At 44.0% G+C, this 20,385-nt stretch overlaps 1 protein-coding gene across 1 annotated transcript in view; it reads right to left on the reverse strand.

Annotated features, from left to right (window-relative positions):
- LOC115137737 (roundabout homolog 1-like) overlaps nt 1-20,385 on the reverse strand; it is a 416,524-nt gene that overhangs the window by 291,739 nt on the left and 104,400 nt on the right. Inside the window, exon 2 of the mRNA XM_065024289.1 lies at nt 4,771-5,097. Within this exon, the coding sequence (XP_064880361.1) occupies nt 4,771-5,097 (327 nt within the window). The remainder of the gene's footprint in view (nt 1-4,770; nt 5,098-20,385) is intronic.

Raw genomic sequence — 20,385 nt, forward strand, 5'->3', positions numbered from 1 at the left:
TCTGTAAACAATTGTTGGAAAAATTCTTTGCGTCATGCACAAAGTAGATGTCCTAATCGACTTGCAAAACTATAGTTTGTTAACAAGAAATTTGTGGAGTGGTTGAAAAATGAGTTTTAATGACTCCAACCTAAGTGTAATTAAACTTCTGACTTCAACTGTACATCTCTCGTTCTCTTTCTCAATGGAGTGACTCAGAACTCCAGAGAGCCATGTCTATCAATGTGTTCATGAGCCCAGCAGTGAGCCCTGTGCTGTGCTGTGCTTGTGTGATCAGTAGCTCTGTGCAGCCAGCCAGCCAGCCAGCCAGCTAGGCCACTAGACAAACAGCAGACCCCAGGGTTATCTCTCTGTCAAGTGGAGCAGCGTGCCGTCCATTACCTCACTTCACTATCTCACCCACCGACCCTCCAGGCAAGCAGGAAGCTATTCTTAGTGCCTCTCAGCACTCTGTAGTCTGTACTGTACAATGGGTAAGAGGAAACTACTTTGATACAGCCAAGGTTGATAGTCAACTGTACACAGCACTGCATGTATGTGTTAGTGTGTGAGTGGAAGAGAGAGAAAGGAGAGCGAGAGAGAGAGAGAGGGCAGAGAAGGAGAGAAAATGGAGACCTACACAGTGCACCTACACAGTGTTAACACATTAACACACAGTAAAAAGTCAGAGATGAGGATAATGGTCGGCCCTTTGGAAGACTGTCTCTAGAATACCTTTGTTTTCTATTTCGTTAAGTCTAAAACTGTTTCTGGCTTTGATCCTTGTTTTAACAGCTGCAGTTTAAAAAATCCCAGAGTTCTATGTTTTGAGTAAAGAAAGCATAAAAAACTGGGGTGAGGAATTTTTGTCATTCTTTGAAAGGCAGCTGGATACTGTACATGACTTAATGTAGCCTGCAGTGCAGTGCAGCCACTCTGCTAGAGAGCAGGTTCAGTCAGCCAGTCAGTCAGCCAGTCAGCCAGTCAGTCAGTCAGCCAGTCAGTCAGCCAACCAGTCAGTCAATCAGTCAGTCAATCAGTCAGTCAATCAGTCCTCTCTGTAGTTAAACAGTACATCTCTATCTCTCTTTGCTCTCCATGCTATTAAATAGGAACAAAGCTGTCTCAATACTTGGCGTCTCCATTACAAATACAAAGCAAACATCAATAGAGAGAGAATTAATCCAACCTTGTCCCTGTTTGAGTATAGACAGTACAGTATAGTATAGTACAGTATAGCATAGTACAGTACAGTATAGTACAGTATAGTATAATACACTATAGTATAGTACATTAGAGAATAGTACATTATAGAATAGTACAGTACATTATAGTATAGTACAGTATAGTCTAGTATAGTACACTATAGCATAGTATAGTCCACTATAGTATAGTACAGTACAGTATAGTATATTACACTATAGGATAGTACATTATAGAATAGCACAGTATAGTATAGTACAGTACACTATAGTATAGAACAGCATAGTATAGTACAGCATAGTACAGTACAGCATAGTATAGTATATTATAGTATAGCAAGGCATAGTATAGTACAGTATAGTTTAGTACAGTATAGCATAGTACATACTAGTATAGTACATTATAGTATAGCACAGTATAGTATAGTACAGTATAGAACTATATATTATATTATAGTACAGTATAGTATAGTAGAGTATAGTATAGTACACTATAGTGTAGTATAGTACAGTATAGTACAATATATTATAGTACACTATAGTATAGTACAGTACTGTATAGTACAGTATAATATAGCACATTATAGTATAGCACAGTATAGTATAATATAGTACACTACAGTAGTGTACACTATGGTATAGTATAGTACAGTACATTGCGGTACACTATAGTATAGTACAGTATGGTATAGTACAGTATAGTATAGTACAGTACTGTATATTATATTATAGTACAGTATGGTATAGTATAGAACATATAGTATAGTACTGTAGTACAGCACACTATAGTATAGTGTTATATAGTATAGTATAGTATATTATATACTTGTTTATTTATTTGTATTTAACCTTATTTAACTAGGCAATTACAGTATATTATAAACTGGGTGTTTCAAGCCCTGAATGCTGATTGGCTGAAAGCAGTGGTATATCATATCTTATACCATGGGTAAGACAAAACATGTATTTTTACTGTTCTAATTATGTTGGCAACCAGTTTTTAATAGCAATAAGGTACCTCAGGGGTTTGTGGTATATGGTCAATATACCACGGCTAAGGGCTGTATCCCTTAATACAGGTTAATTAAAAAAAGAATAAAACAATCCATAAGAACAGCAATTAGCCCTGGTATATTGGCCATATACCATATGCCTTATTGTTTAAGTATAGTATAGTATACAGTAATATAGTATAGAATAAACACGACTACCATGATTCATGGTGAATGCATTAACCTTGTCTATATTAAGAGGGTCGGATGGAGAGATTGCGGCTCTGTACTGTGTGTCATTAATGATAAACCAAACAAACTGGGTTAGCTCGCCCCAACCTGGCAAAACATGGCTTGTTGTAACTTATGTTTACAGTCGCTCGAGTGTAGGAGAACTGTAAAAGCCAGGTCGTCAGAATAACAGTGTTCTTGCAGGGCTCTGAGAGCTTGGTAGAGTAAACACTGTTAATACGTTAACTTCCTTCTCTGGAGTTTCATGAACTCACCGTGGAAATAGCCGAAAAATCCTTGGAATAAAACGCTAAAATGTGAAATGGATAAACTAGGATAAATTTGAGATTCGGCTAACATTTTTCAGCAAACACAAGCATGCAAAGTCCAAATAATGTTTTTAAAAGGCCTGTATACTCAGGCCATGGCACGTAGGGAACTCTGTCCCTGTCCTGAAGTTTAAACAAGGTCTTGTAAAAGCTCAGTGCTTAGTTTTCTCTGCTCTCTCCTTCTCTCTCCTGCAGGGTTCTATCCTGGCTGCTCCGACAACAAAATGATATGTGGGGGAGTGTGAGTGGTAGAGAATGGGGGTCAGAGAAACAGAGTGAGACAGCGAGAGAGGGCTGCAGCTCAGAACCTTGTCATTATGGGTCCTTTTGAACCTGGTCCAGAATAAGCAGCCCAGTGCTGTGGGCAGGGCCAGGCCAGCCACTGTCTCTACTCTGGCCTGCACCGCTCCAGTCCTGCTACCATCCTGCTCCAGGCAAACCTCTTGTTCTTCTACTTGAAGAACCCACCTCTGAAATAAATACCCCATATCGTCCACTTTTGGGGGGAATATTTTTAGCATTCTAATTTATGGAAACTGAGGCCCTGTTTGACTCTCTGTTTATTTTCCTTGATATTTCTATTTGATGTATTCATTGGGAGGCCTTCAGTCTTTCTAAAGGCAGGCCTCTAACCATGCAGGGTGAGTGACTGAGTGAATAAAAGACAGCAGAGGAACAGTCATCAGTTTGGGGCAGCAGAGCCTGACTCTGGGGTGAGATCTAAGAGATGAGGACATGACACTGTCCCCACCACCACTAACACACAGGGTATGGTTTCAGCTGCGGTCTTCTGTGACCAACCCACTGCTACTATATTCCCATGGTCCTCCCATGGTACCAGGCTCTCTCATTTCAAAGGCAGAGGCATTGAAAGCAACAATTGAATCCTTTTTTATTCATCTTTTTAATTATTGCTATTTCAATTATCTTGAAATACTGCTCTGTTGAAGTACACACCTGATGGTACATCAAGAGTTATAAGTATACACATCATTCACAACCAAATACTAAGAAAGTATAGTAACTCCACAGCTGACATACATAATGTATCTTGCCTGCTCATGTGGCATTTAGTATTCATCCCCACTTCCCTACACACCATCAGATCCTCCCCTCCAGCCCCAGCACCCTAAAAAAGACCACCGCCCATCCCCCGAACCACTCTCTTTCGATTAGATTACAATGAGGGCCTTGGTGACAGCTCCTAGACATGCTTGAGAAGCGGTGATATCTGAGATCCTTTTCTCAACGTTCCCTCTCCAAACAGCACATATAATGTGTCTAAGAGCTGACCTCAGACCAGCCAGTAGAGACACAGTACAGATAACATGTCTAAGATCTGACCTCAGAAACCAACCATCCTTGAGGACAAATTTGTCAACACAGAGCACCAATCATTATGCTAAGAGTTAAATGACTAAGCAGCAGTGTCCGTCCTCTTTCTATGTACTGTATATTATTCCATGTCTATTTGTTTGAAACCTTTCAGCGTCGTCACTGACCCTCACAATGATGGAATGCCCCCTCCACATCAAAGCAGGTCCATCATTAAGACCGTCTAGCAGGCAATAAAGAGGAGCTCCACTAGTCTAGTCTACAACCAAGGAAACAACTGAGGTAAGTAACTCTCTCTACTAAAAGATGACCAAACACTGGTTTGTGTATAAAAACTCTGATCCATCTCCCTGACAAACACCAGAGCTAGAAGGACAACAGAAAGCACTTTCTTCCTATTGTAGCTCCTGACCCCCTACCAAGGGCCCTTTACAGGAGCCCCCCCCCCCGGGATGCTCAGGCCAATCTGCCGCCAGGCCTCCTCAGGCCTACTGGGGCAAATGGGCCAAACACATCCTGAACCATCTCCTGTGAGATTATCCAACTCAATGAGCACATTGAGGGGGAAATAGAGTAGGAAACTGGAGTCTTCTATTCAGCCCCAGCTCCAGTCTAAACCCCCTTCTCTTCCATTCACACCAAACCCAGAGGCCCAGAGGCCCAAGAGGAAATAAGAAAAGCCCCAACATGAGCTGCACTTACATGCTACTTCCAACGAGGCGTTGTGGCTGACAGCTTCTCCCAGGTAGTTGCGGGCGACGCAGACGTAGGAGCCCTCATCCGGCTTGGAGCGTCGTCCGTGGACGATACGTAGGAAGAAGAGGGAGCCGCTGGGCAGCAGCATGCGTTGAGATCGAGGGTTGTCCCGGTCCGTTTCCACCCGCTCCCCGTCCTTGTACCACTCCACCGTGGGGCTGGGCCGCCCCTCCGCCTTGCAGTTGAGGGTGGCGGGCTCCCCCTTGGACACGATCAGGTCAGAGGGGTGCTCTACGATCCGGGGTGGGGAGTCCTCCTGGCGCAGACGGGATCCTGGGAAGAGAAGAGGAAAGAGAGTTGAGAACACTATATTTTAGGGGTCAACAGGCCAGCTAGGACTCTTTACCCTATCCTTAACTAGTGCTGTAAAGTACTTCAATAAAAATACTTGAAAGTACTAAGTAGTTTTGGGGGGTTTCTGTACTTTTCTATACTATTTATATTTTTGACAACTTTTATATTTATTATGTAATTTTTATTCCATACATTTTCCCTGACAGCCATTTTGAATGCTTAGAATGACAGGGAAATGGTCTAATTCACACACTTATCAAGAGAACATCCCAGTTCATCCCTACTTCCTCTGATCTGGCAGACTCACTAAACACACATGCTTCATTGTAAATGATATCTTAGAGTTGGAATGTGCCTCTGGCTATCAGTAAAATAAGAAAAACAAGGAAATGGTGCTGCCTGGTTTGCTTAATATAAGGTATTTGAAATCATTTATACTTTTAATTTTTAAAACCAAATACCTTTACTGAAGTAGTGAAAGTTACTTTCACTTTTACTTGAGTCATTTTCTATTAAGGTATCTTTGACTGACTGATCTTTGACTGACTGACTGGCTGCATCACCGCCTGGTATGGCAACTGCTCGGGATCCGACTGCAAGGAACTACAGAGGGTAGTGTGTACGGCCCAGAAGGCCCAAAAAATTGGAGGGCCAAGTCTAGGACCAAAAGGTTCCTTAACCCAAGCTATAAGACTCCTGAACAGCTCATCAAAGGACTACCAGGATCATTTGCATTGCCCCCCCCCCCTCTTTTACACTGCTGCGACTCTCTGTTCATTATCTTTATTTATTTTACCTTTATTTAACTAGACAAGTCAGTTAAGAACAAATTCTTATTTTCAATGACGGCCTAGGAACAGTGGGTTAACTGCCTTGTTCAGGGGCAGAATGACAGATTTGTACCTTGTCAGCTCGGGGATTTGAATGTGCAACTTTTTGATTACTAGTCCAACGCTCTAGGGCAGCATAGTCCCTTTACCTCTACCTACATGTACACATTACATCAATTACATCAACTAACCTGTAGCCCGCACATTGACTCGGTATCAGTAACACCTGTATATAGCCTTAGTTATTGTTCTTTTATTGTGTTACTTTTTTAAACTTTGGTTTATTTAGTAAATATGTTGTTAACTCTTATTTTTCTTAAAACTGCATTGTTGGTTAAGGGCTTGCAAGTAAGCATTTCACAATAAGTCCTACACCTGTTGTATTCAGCATTTCACAGTAAGTTCTGCACCTCTGGTATTCAGCATTTCACAGTAAGTCCTACACCTGTTGTATTCCGCATTTCACAGTCAGTTCTACACCTCTTGTATTCAGCATTTCACAGTCAGTTCTACACCTCTTGTATTCAGCCTTTCACAGTAAGTTCTACACCTGTGGTATTCCGCATTTCACAGTAAGTTCTACACCTGTTGTATTCAGCACTTCAAAGTAAGTTCTACACCTGTTGTATTCAGCATTTCACAGTAAGTTCTACACCTGTTGTATTCAGCCTTTCACAGTAAGTTCTACACCTGTTGTATTCAGCATTTCACAGTAAGTTCTACACCTGTTGTATTCAGCATTTCACAGTAAGTTCGACACCTGTTGTATTCAGCCTTTCACAGTTAGTTCGACACCTGTTGTAATTCAGCCTTCACAGTAAGTTCTACACCTGTTGCATTCAGCCTTTCACAGTAAGTTCTACACCTGTTGTATTCAGCCTTTCACAGTAAGTTCTACACCTGTTGTATTCAGCCTTTCACAGTAAGTTCTACACCTGTTGTATTCAGCCTTTCACAGTAAGTTCTACACCTGTTGTATTCAGCCTTCACAGTAAGTTCTACACCTGTTGTATTCAGCCTTTCACAGTAAGTTCTACACCTGCTGTATTCAGCCTTTCACAGCAAGGTTTATTTTACACCTTTTGTATTCGGCACATGTGACAAATTAAATCAAATTTGATTTATTTTTACTCAAGTATGACAATTGGGAACTTTTTCCACCACTATCCTTAACACTATTACATCATCTGTAGGTGTATGTGTAACTCTGAAGATGACACGACAACAAATTAAGTGTGATGCATAGGAACAGAGAGAAATGGTAGCAGGTTATGTAAGTAAGTAATCCTAGACAGGTGCTGATTATACGCACAGCAGCAGAGAGCAGTTCAACAACCAGTCTCAGAGTGATGTCACACTGTCATTACATAATACATCTAAGAGCTGAGCAATGCTACAATAACTTGTCCTTTAGAGCTGAGCAATGCTACAATAACTTGTCCTTTAGAGCTGAGCAATGATACAATAACTTGTCCTTTAGAGCTGAGCAATGCTACAATAACTTGTCCTTTAGAGCTGAGGAATGATACAATAACTTGTCCTTTAGAGCTGAGCAATGATACAATAACTTGTCCTTTAGAGCTGAGCAATGATACAATAACTTCTCTTTTAGAGCTGAGCAATGCTACAGTAACTTGTCCTTTAGAGCTGAGCAATGATACAATAACTTCTCCTTTAGAGCTGAGCAATGCTACAGTAACTTGTCCTTAAGAGCTGAGCAATGCTACAGTAACTTGTCCTTAAGAGCTGAGCAATGCTACAGTAACGTGTCCTTTAGAGCTGAGCAATGCTACAGTAACTTGTCCTTTAGAGCTGAGCAATGCTACAGTAACTTGTCCTTTAGAGCTGAGCAATGCTACAGTAACTTGTCCTTTAGAGCTGAGCAATGCTACAGTAACTTGTCCTTTAGAGCTGAGCAATGCTACAGTAACTTGTCCTTTAGAGCTGAGCAATGCTACAGTAACTTGTCCTTTAGAGCTGAGCAATGCTACAGTAACTTGTCCTTTAGAGCTGAGCAATGCTACAGTAACTTGTCCTTTAGAGCTGAGCAATGCTACAGTAACTTGTCCTTTAGAGCTGAGCAATGCTACAGTAACTTGTCCTTTAGAGCTGAGCAATGCTACAGTAACTTGTCCTTTAGAGCTGAGCAGTGCTACAGTAACTTGTCCTTTAGAGCTGAGCAGTGCTACAGTAACTTGTCCTTTAGAGCTGAGCAGTGCTACAGTAACTTGTCCTTTAGAGCTGAGCAGTGCTACAGTAACTTGTCCTTTAGAGCTGAGCAATGCTACAGTAACTTGTCCTTTAGAGCTGAGCAATGCTACAGTAACTTGTCCTTTAAAGCCTTTCATTACATACAGTAACATCTCCTTTAAAGCCTTTCATTACATACAGTAATGTCTCCTGTTGAGCAACGCAATGCTCCAGCTATGTACTCCTGTCATTTCCCACATCAAAGACATGAGGCAGAAATGAGAGGGTGAGAGATAAGAAGAGCAAGAACAGACACACCTTACAGCTTTGTGTCAATCAACATCCATTTAGCAGAAACTTTTGTCAAAATGAATAGATGGCAGCAGTGGGAACAGAACCCACAATCCAAGGTGTTGCACACACCATGCTCTACAGACCGAGCCACCCAGGACCACATCAGTAGAGACCCAGTAGAACCCACTAGAAGCTAATACATGAGGCAGCAACATGGCAGCCAGTGGCTATAATTGCTAATGACATGTCAGGTCTTTACTGCTGCTCTGAGACCAGTGAGCTGTGGTTATCAGACCTGCTTTAAATGCAAATGAGCATGGTGTCGTAATGCCTGAGGGATAGAAGATGGCACGTCTGTGTGTGTGTCTCCAACCCTGCACCCCGTATCTCCCCACATCGGCCTTTGGAACCCATTCAGCACCAATTAAAGGGAGCTGGGACTAATTGGTGGTACAGGGCCACAATTAATTAACCCAGCATCCCGTGGACTTGCCACACTGCCTCATCTGTGCCCTCTCTACTCCACCGATCCCCCATTCATCCCCCCATTCCCCCTAAAACATGGTGCTGAGAGAGCATCTTCGTGCGGTGGGCCATGAGGGAAGTCAGCAGAATTGGAGGCAGGCGACGCCGGGTCAATATGAACCACTACAACTCAAACAGGGAGAGGAGCCAATGGAACATCATTAACACGCTACCCCAAAAATACAGAGTAGACTCACTATACCCCAGTCACTCATTGTCACTCTCTTACCACAGACTTTATTATGGTGCTATGTTGCTTCTACTGTGTCTTTACTGTTCATGTTTATGTGGAATATTGGTTGTCCACAGTGGAGGAGGAAATGGTGATAGTGAAGTCTGTATAATAAGGCAGTAAGGTGAAGCAATATCACTATAACAGTGTTGTGAAAGTAATTCCTACTAGAGAACGACCAATATGGATTTGTTAGGGTGGATGACTATACCAATTTTTGGGAGTCAAGGAGGCCGATACTTTATGCCGATATTCAATACCATTACATTTGAAAATTCCGATGATGGAATTTCCCACAGACAGCCTTCTACGCATTAATGCATACATTTTAAAATCAAACAATACATTTGACTTTTTGTCTGTTATTTAACTATACACCAACATAATGGTAATAATGTTGTTTGAATGGTAAATCTCTTGATGAATTGGGCAAATGAAGATAGCATAGCCCTATTCACAATACAGGTAGGAGTGTGTGCATTGAGTTATTGAGCTTGTTTTGGCTGATCAGTGGAGTCTACGGTGCTACAGATGACAAACAATAAGTTTGACTTCCATTTGGGACTTATATTAGCCTACCGATCAACAACATTTGCATAGAAGCATCACTTCAGCATGCCACGCTTGTATGGAAGGACATGATATAGGCCAGGGTACTTAAGTACTATTTGAGAAGGTCTGGTCACACAAATTACCGGCTGGATAATGTAATATATTGGCATAAAAAGGTTAGTTATCATAATCTTTGCTAACAGGTCACATAGCTATCTGCTAACAGGTCACATAGCTATCTGCTAACAGGTCACATAGCTATCTGCTAACTAGTCACATAGCTATCTGCTAACAGGTCACATAGCTATCTGCTAACAGGTCACATAGCTATCTGCTAACTAGTCACATAGCTATCTGCTAACAGGTCACATAGCTATCTGCTAACAGGTCACATAGCTATCTGCTAACAGGTCACATAGCTATCTGCTAACAGGTCACATAGCTATCTGCTAACTAGTCACATAGCTATCTGCTAACAGGTCACATAGCTATCTGCTAACAGGTCACATAGCTATCTGCTAACAGGTCACATAGCTATCTGCTTACTAGCTATCTTATTTATTGCATGCATGTCTGGGCAGGTCAACATGTCTGGGCAGGTCAACATGTCTGGGCAGGTCAACATGAGCCTTATTATTAGTGAATTCAATAAAATCATATTTGCAACAGGAGTTTGATTTTGGACATTGTGTCAATTCATAAATCCCTCAATACTACACATTTCTGTTTAAGAGTGAACTAGCTTGCTACTGCTGCAGTTTTGCTACGTAGAGGGTCTATCGGGAAAGCTGAAGAGTCGATAGCTGATAGACTTGAAAAGGCCAATATCGGCCCAATATATCGGCTCGGCCAATTATCGGTCGTTCTCTAATTCCTACACTGGTTTCTTACTGATGAGTGGGTATTACTGTAATTATTCAAGAGTTTCACTTCTAAAGAGACGCTCAGGGAGTTATTACTGCATGTCTGTGTGTGGGTGTTATAGAGAGATACAGAGAGAAGAGAGAGAGAAACACCCATACCCAGAGCAAAAAGCTCATCTATTCCTCCATCTCACTGTAAAACATGCGTCCGTCTCAGATGTTTAAGCCCGTTGCATCTTTCTGTCTGAGCCGCTCCTAATTATCCACCATTAGTAACCAGCTCCCATCGCATCCCTTTGATCCTGCAGCCTGCATGCTAACCAGGACAGCGTGGCTAACCAGGCTAGCGCAGCCTAGCCCATTGATCAGACAGCACATAATCAGGGGTAAGCGGTACGCTAACACCCCTCACTAGGCTATACATCCAAGACTCTGCCGCTGCCCAACACCCACCACAGCCCTTCACCAGAGAACACAGGCATGCCAGTATGTTTTATTAAACAGGCCTTTGAAGAGCTCTGCATTCTATCTGCCTGCTCTCCCCTCCCCCATTGATTTATATCCTGCTTAATTTAGAGCCATCCGAAGCAAGGGTTTTAAGGGTGTACTATTAACCATTTAGATTGGCCAAACTGTGGGACAGAGCTGTGTGCTAGTTAGTGTTTTTCTCTCCTTCCTTCCTGGCTGTTTACAGCTGCAGTTCACTTTCAATCTTCTTGATTAAGGCTTAGATTTTATCTGATGTTTTTACTAACAAGTTGTTTTGGGGAAATTTGAATGGAAGATAACATGAGTATACTCATGCTCGGACTAAAGGCATTCAAGTGAGATGTGAGTGAAGCCATTAGCATCTGTGTGAACGTGCATGTGCATGTATGTTTGTTCACATATCAGTTACACAGTATTAGTGTTGGAAAGATGTTTGACAGACACCTTGGTGAGGGGGAGGTGGCGTCACTAATCCCTCCCCAGGGGTGAACACTGTGTGTGTGTGTGTGTGTGTGTGTGCAGCCAATTCAACTCTTTCTTAAGGATACCTCCACCCGCCTCTCTCCTGCTCTCTCCTCCACCCTCTTCTCCTATACTCTCCTCTCCCTTCATCTTACCCCCCTCCTTTCATTCTTCCCCTACTCCTCTCCTCTCTCCTGACATAGAATGTGAGATGAACTAATTTGATCCACAGCCTCACCAGTGGGCTTCTGGGAATTCTGCTGCTAGCATCTGATCGATTGGTGCCTCAGGCTAGATTCTTCTCTTTGTTTTGACACTCTCTTTCTCTGGCACACACTCTACTCTAATCACACACAAGCACATACACACCCTACGCATGCACATGCACACACACATTTAACACACTAGAGATGAGCTTGAGGGAGGCTGGGGCTCAACATGGAGGTAATTAAAAAAAACTCAAATCCTCTGTGATGATCCTGCTCTCTAACTTAAAAAGTTCCTTGGTAATGACCAACACACCAACGAACCCAGCAGTAACTGTTACCAGATCCACCCAGAGAAGAGAGCAGTCTGAACCCCTTCTTATCTAACATGCCCCAGTCTACTAGACCTTTCCTCAAACACTCTCTGCTCACCAGTAGTATCTGAGTAACTCCTATGGTGTTTCTCTCTCAACGGGAATAATACAAAACAAACTAGTAAAAGGCTGCATATCATTGAGTCCTACAAAGTAAGCTAGATGCCCTCAATCTCACTCAAATCATCAAGGAACCCACCAGGTACAACCCTAACTCTGTAAACAAGGGCACCCTCATAGACGTCATCCTGACCAACTGGCCCTCCAAATACACCTCCGCTGTCTTCAACCAGGATCTCAGCGATCACTGCCTCATTGCCTGTATCCGCCACGGAGCCGCAGTCAAACGACCACCCCTCATCACTGTCAAACGCTCCCTAAAACACTTCTGTGAGCAGGCCTTTCTAACCTGGCCCAGGTATCCTGGAAGGACATTGACCTCATCCCGTCAGTTGGGGTGCCTGGTCATTCTTTAAAAGTAACTTCCTCACCATTTTAGATAAGCATGCTCCGTTCAAAAAATGCAGAACCAAGAACAGATACAGCCCTTGGTTCACTCCAGACCTGACTGCCCTCGACCAGCACAAAAACATCCTGTGGCGGACTGCAATAGCATCGAATAGCCCCCGTGATATGCAACTGTTCAGGGAAGCCAGGAACCAATACACGCAGTCAGTCAGGAAAGCTAAGGCCAGCTTCTTCAGGCAGAAGTTTGCATCCTGTAGCTCCAACTCCAAAAAGTTCTGGGACACTGTGAAGTCCATGGTTGAACAAGAGCACCTCCTCCCAGCTGCCCACTGCACTGAGGCTAGGTAACACGGTCTCCACCGATAAATCCACGATTATCGAAAGCTTCAATAAGCACTTCTCAACGGCTGGCCATGCCTTCCGCCTGGCTACTCCAACCTCGGCCAACAGCTCCGCCCCCCCCACAGATCCTCGCCCAAGCCTCTCCAGGTTCTCCTTTACCCAAATCCAGATAGCAGATGTTCTGAAAGAGCTGCAAAACCTAGACCCGTACAAATCAGCTGGGCTTGACAATCTGGACCCTCTATTTCTGAAACTACCTGCCGCCATTGTCGCAACCCCAATTACCAGCCTGTTCAACCTCTCTTTCATATCGTCTGAGATCCCCAAGGATTGGAAAGCTGCCGCAGTCATCCCCCTCTTCAAAGGGGGAGACACCCTGGACCCAAACTGCTATAGACCTATATCCATCCTGCACTGCCTATCTAAGGTCTTCGAAAGCCAAGTCAACAAACAGGTCACTGACCATCTCGAATCCCACCGTACCTTCTCCGCTGTGCAATCTGGTTTCCGAGCCGGTCACGGGTGCACCTCAGCCACGCTCAAGGTACTAAACGATATCATAACCGCCATCGATAAAAGACAGTACTGTGCAGCCGTCTTCATCGACCTCGCCAAGGCTTTCGACTCTGTCAATCACCATATTCTTATCGGCAGACTCAATAGCCTCGGTTTCTCGGATGACTGCCTTGCCTGGTTCACCAATTACTTTGCAGACAGAGTTCAGTGTGTCAAATCGGAAGGCATGCTGTCCGGTCCTCTGGCAGTCTCTATGGGGGTGCCACAGGGTTCAATTCTCGGGCCGACTCTTTTCTCTGTATATATCAATGATGTTGCTCTTGCTGCGGGCGATTCCCTGATCCACCTCTACGCAGACGACACCATTCTATATACTTTCGGCCCGTCATTGGACACTGTGCTATCTAACCTCCAAACGAGCTTCAATGCCATACAGCACTCCTTCCGTGGCCTCCAACTGCTCTTAAACGCGAGTAAAACCAAATGCATGCTTTTCAACCGATCGCTGCCTGCACCCGCATGCCCGACTAGCATCACCACCCTGGATGGTTCCGACCTTGAATATGTGGACATCTATAAGTACCTAGGTGTCTGGCTAGACTGCAAACTCTCCTTCCAGACTCACATCAAACATCTCCAATCGAAAATCAAATCAAGAGTCGGCTTTCTATTCCGCAACAAAGCCTCCTTCACTCACGCCGCCAAGCTTACCCTAGTAAAACTGACTATCCTACCGATCCTCGACTTCGGCGATGTCATCTACAAAATGGCTTCCAACACTCTACTCAGCAAACTGGATGCAGTCTATCACAGTGCCATCCGTTTTGTCACCAAAGCACCTTATACCACCCACCACTGCGACTTGTATGCTCTAGTCGGCTGGCCCTCGCTACATATTCGTCGCCAGACCCACTGGCTCCAGGTCATCTACAAGTCCATGCTAGGTAAAGCTCCGCCTTATCTCAGTTCACTGGTCACGATGGCAACACCCATCCGTAGCACGCGCTCCAGCAGGTGTATCTCACTGATCATCCCTAAAGCCAACACCTCATTTGGCCGCCTTTCGTTCCAGTACTCTGCTGCCTGTGACTGGAACGAACTGCAAAAATCGCTGAAGTTGGAGACTTTTATCTCCCTCACCAACTTCAAACATCAGCTATCCGAGCAGCTAACCGATCGCTGCAGCTGTACATAGTCTATTGGTAAATAGCCCACCCATTTTCACCTACCTCATTCCCATACTGTTTTTATACTGTTTTTAAAAAAAATATATTTACTTTTCTGCTCTTTTGCACACCAATATCTCTACCTGTACATGACCATCTGATCATTTATCACTCCAGTGTTAATCTGCAAAATTGTATTATTCGCCTACCTCCTCATGCCTTTTGCACACATTGTATATAGACTGCCCATTTTTTTTTTTTTCTACTGTGTTATTGACTTGTTAATTGTTTACTCCATGTGTAACTCTGTGTTGTCTGTTCACACTGCTATGCTTTATCTTGGCCAGGTCGCAGTTGCAAATGAGAACTTGTTCTCAACTAGCCTACCTGGTTAAATAAAGGTGAAATAAAAAATAAAATAAAAAATTTGATTCATATAAAGTTGGCTGTCCTGATCTGACACAATGATGAAACAAAGACTGAAGCGACACGTCTGGAAGAAACCTGGCACCATCCCTAAGGGTAAGCATGGTTTTATTTCAGTGGCAGGGACTGGGGGACTTGTCAGGATCGAGGGAAAGATGAACGGAGCAAAATACAGAGAGATCCTTGATGAAAACCTGCTCCAGAGCACTCAGGATCTCAGACTGGGGTGAAGGTTCACCTTCCAACAGGACAACAACCCTAAGCACACAGCCAAGACAATGTAGGAGTGGCTTCAGGACAGGTCTCTGAATGTCCTTGAGTGCCCCAGCCAGAGCCTGGACATGAACCCGATCAAACATTTCTGGAGAGACCTGAAAATAGCTGTTGTCATGACGTTGGTCTGGGGGTAGGTTTATGACAGTTGCAAAAGCCTTTGGTTAACATAGAGATTCTGGGAACATCAGAAGGTGGGGGGGGGGGGGGGTGAACTATATTCTGGTAATCCGCTTGAACATATGCGGTGGTACTTAATGCATATGATGTCAGTTCGGTTGTCATCTGAGACCTTCTCATCAATGATAAGTTGACATAAACTCTACAGTGGAAAGTCTACACATCAGAGTTATCGGATTCACATGGAATTGTTGTTCAATTTAAATGTTTGAATATGAAATTATTTGTGATGGGATGAAATGGGATTTTAGCTTCTAAAATGTGAGATTTGGGTTTTCATACGGTAGTGCTCTGCTCAATCAGTGGCCCGCCCTTATGAAGAGACATGGGCTATAAAACTTTTCAAACACGCCCTCCTCTCCCTTCCTATATAAAGCCTTGACGACAATGTAACCTCCTGTACCGAGGACATAAGGACGACGGTCCGATGTCAGAATGGTTAAGATAATAACTACAGAACGAAGCCAACATCAGCCTGAGCTTTGATTGCGAATGGTATGAACTTTGAACTCTTATTCACTACAGAAGTGATACCTCCTAGCCGTTGAGTTAGCAACAGCCGCTGCAAACGAGGGTTAGGAAGGAACAGACAGAGTATCCCGTCTACCATACAACGACGTTACTACAACGTATTCAATTTACCCGCAGAGACATTCTTCAAAGGACAAAGGACTCGGTTGGGCAACCCAGCCTTCCATCTACTACCAACCTACCAAAGCGCAGTTCAGAGTAAATATTTATTGCATTTTCCTTTTCCAAATGGGCAGTAATTTAGAATGCATAAGATACTGTATTTACGATAGCACAGCCTCTTCCCTTTGTTCCTCAGTCTTCCCGCTCTTTCACTCAAACCCAGCCCCTTTTCTTTTGTGTAACCAGCTGTCATATCTGTTCCGCCCGCTAGGGATGTTTTCCTTTATGACGTAATTTGTAATCAAGTTATGATTTATATATGTGTATGTGTAATAATTAAACCAAATTTTGTATTGTTGATTCAACTTGTTAGCCAGGGTTCGTGCAGATAACCAAGAATTTACAACTTTCAGATGAGACTGAATTAAGATGACGATTAATATTGACTGCTATTGATGTAAAATATGACTAGGTCTTTAAGAGTTTATTCGGAAGATAACAGCTCTATAAATATTATTTTGTGGTGCCCGACTCTCTAGTTAATAACATTTACATGATTAGCTCAATCAGTTAATATTAATTATGGATAAATTATTTTATAGAATAGCATGTCATATCACTTAATCCGGCATAGCCAAAGACACAACATTATTGGAGCCCCCTGATCAGAATCTAAAATAGAATGACGCTTTCATTTTGATTCAGCCTGTATAAAATTGAAAAACAGATTACATAATATACCAAGTTATTGTACACATTTTTGGAGTGTTAAAGACAAGCATTATTGTGTGTGTGTGTGTGTGTGTGTGTGTGTGTGTGTGTGTGTGTGTGTGTGTGTGTGTGTGTGTGTCGAAGATTCCCCCGCCACCGTGTTGTTCGCTGACGTAGTCAGTAGGTAACGTAAGCGAATACATTTCTGTAGGAGGGCTGAGAAAGCTAATTATAGAAATCTGAGAAATAGAGCGTTTGGCCAAATTTTACCTGGCGCGTTTCAGACGCGGGTAGGCTCGGTCATTATTAATTTATCGAGAGAGGACAAAGAGCCAGCCGATTGAAATTCAGGAGATATAAGCTTGACCAGCGATATATATCTCTGTCTCTCTTGCACTTCCTCGTGAGTAGACCACGGCGCATTTCGTTGTTGCCGCATGTTCCGGTTAAAACATTGCCAAAAAAAAAAGCCAAAAAGGTTTTGAACATAATACATTATAAGTAAAACCTTTCCATCTCCAAGTGCTGCATTTTCAGGCACAAATGAGGGTTTAGCTTGCATGCTAAAGCTAACAAGGGAAATAGCCATTTTGTTTTCTTGTGCTACGTTGAAATTCCTCCGCCTTGCGGAATGGAAGTTCCGACCCGGGTAGTTCCGTTTGATTTCAGCGTGTGAAATCATTGACCGCTGACGTGTGCCTACTATATTCGTTCATGAAGAATTATTCAATCCTTCAGCAACTGGATTTGAATGCTTAGTCCATAATGTTGTTTGATCAGTGGTTAGGCTATTAGCTGGACAAAAGTAGGATACATGAAAAGTGAAATACTGATCATTTAACTGTGTTACTGCAGGAAATTATCAGCAAGAAAATAGTGATCAAATTAAGATCCTGCAGTATCTGTATAATAAGCTCAGCTCCAGTGACTTCCCTAACTTGAAATGGAAATATGCCTTTCACATCACTCCCTGTCATTTTCACTGCTGCTGCCTTGGCAGGGAATGAGGAAGAGGAGAGCCAGCCGCCTGCCTGCCCTCTCCCCCAGAGACCTTACAGGAGGGACCGTGAAGCAACACAGGCACATTTAGATCTGTTGTCACTACCATGTGTCCTCTGGGCCAGATTGGGACAATGATAGACATGTTTGTGCCTCTAGCTAAATATGATAATGCTATGACCTTAACAGGTCATAACTAATCTCACCTCAGAACCTAATGACCCAGCGAGGTGTGTGTGTGTCATTACCCTTTAAACCTGTAATGACGGGTAAGACCACCATAATTCACACTATCATTCAAGGTCTATCAACTCATAAACAGTGACGTTAAAGTTGAAGGGTTGGCCATGTTGTTATAGAATCTGAGCCTGTCCCTCCAGACCTCCAGCAGAGGAGGGCTGTAGAGTTGTAGTGTGATATGAGTTACGGCTGTGATATAATACAGGTAGAGTGAGGCACAGTGTGGCGGGGTTCTCCCTATCAACCAGCCCATTAATGTGTGATTAGGGGACTGCAGGGGGATTTACGGCTGTGATATAATACAGGTAGAGTGAGGCACAGTGTGGCGGGGTTCTCCCTATCAACCAGCCCATTAACGTGTGATTAGGGGACTGCAGAGGGATTTACGGCTGTGATATAATACAGGTAGAGTGAGGCACAGTGTGGCGGGGTTCTCCCTATCAACCAGCCCATTAATGTGTGATCAGGGGACTGCAGGGGGATTCACGGCTGTGATATAATACAGGTAGAGTGAGGCACAGTGTGGCGGGGTTCTCCCTATCAACCAGCCCATTAATGTGTGATCAGGGGACTTGCAGAGGGATTTACGGCTGTGATATAATACAGGTAGAGTGAGGCACAGTGTGGCGGGGTTCTCCCTATCAACCAGCCCATTAACGTGTGATTAGGGGACTGCAGGGGGATTTACGGCTGTGATATAATACAGGTAGAGTGAGGCACAGTGTGGCGGGGTTCTCCCTATCAACCAGCCCATTAACGTGTGATCAGGGGACTGCAGGGGGATTTACGGCTGTGATATAATACAGGTAGAGTGAGGCACAGTGTGGCGGGGTTCTCCCTATCAACCAGCCCATTAATGTGTGATCAGGGGACTGCAGGGGGATTTACGGCTGTGATATAATACAGGTAGAGTGAGGCACAGTGTGGCGGGGTTCTCCCTATCAACCAGCCCATTAATGTGTGATTAGGAGACTGCAGGGGGATTTACGGCTGTGATATAATACAGGTAGAGTGAGGCACAGTGTGGCGGGGTTCTCCCTATCAACCAGCCCATTAACGTGTGATCAGGGGACTGCAGGGGGATTCACGGCTGTGATATAATACAGGTAGAGTGAGGCACAGTGTGGCGGGGTTCTCCCTATCAACCAGCCCATTAACGTGTGATCAGGGGACTGCAGGGGGATTCACGGCTGTGATATAATACAGGTAGAGTGAGGCACAGTGTGGCGGGGTTCTCCCTATCAACCAGCCCATTAACGTGTGATCAGGGGACTGCAGGGGATTCACGGCTGTGATATAATACAGGTAGAGTGAGGCACAGTGTGGCGGGGTTCTCCCTATCAACCAGCCCATTAATGTGTGATCAGGGGACTGCAGGGGGATTCACGGCTGTGATATAATACAGGTAGAGTGAGGCACAGTGTGGCGGGGTTCTCCCTATCAACCAGCCCATTAACGTGTGATTAGGGGACTGCAGGGGGATTCACGGCTGTGATATAATACAGGTAGAGTGAGGCACAGTGTGGCGGGGTTCTCCCTATCAACCAGCCCATTAACGTGTGATCAGGGGACTGCAGAGGGATTCACGGCTGTGATATAATACAGGTAGAGTGAGGCACAGTGTGGCGGGGTTCTCCCTATCAACCAGCCCATTAATGTGTGATTAGGGGACTGCAGAGGGATTCACGGCTGTGATATAATACAGGTAGAGTGAGGCACAGTGTGGCGGGGTTCTCCCTATCAACCAGCCCATTAATGTGTGATTAGGGGACTGCAGAGGGATTTACGGCTGTGATATAATACAGGTAGAGTGAGGCACAGTGTGGCGGGGTTCTCCCTATCAACCAGCCCATTAATGTGTGATCAGGGGACTGCAGGGGGATTCACGGCTGTGATATAATACAGGTAGAGTGAGGCACAGTGTGGCGGGGTTCTCCTTATCAACCAGCCCATTAATGTGTGATCAGGGGACTGCAGGGGGATTCACGGCTGAGATAACAGCAGGATTGTGGCCCTGGGGTGGCTGGGAGGAGACTGGGAGAAATGCCCTTACCCACTACCCACTGTGCCCACACCACACCAGCCAATGACAGCATGCACAGCGGCAATAGGAATAGGAAGAGCTTTCTGAAGAGCTGAGAAACAGGAATTATGAAGAGAACATGGGTCCAACTGAGGCAGGAAAAGGGGGATACAGATACCACTAGATTAAAGACTATGTGATACATTCCCAGGCTAATAGAGAGGGAGTAATATGGGGGAAAAGACAGGATAGGTACCCTGTGCCCTGCAGATC

This window comes from Oncorhynchus nerka, linkage group LG11, assembly GCF_034236695.1.
Source record: "Oncorhynchus nerka isolate Pitt River linkage group LG11, Oner_Uvic_2.0, whole genome shotgun sequence".
Classification (NCBI taxonomy): Eukaryota; Metazoa; Chordata; class Actinopteri; order Salmoniformes; family Salmonidae; genus Oncorhynchus; species Oncorhynchus nerka.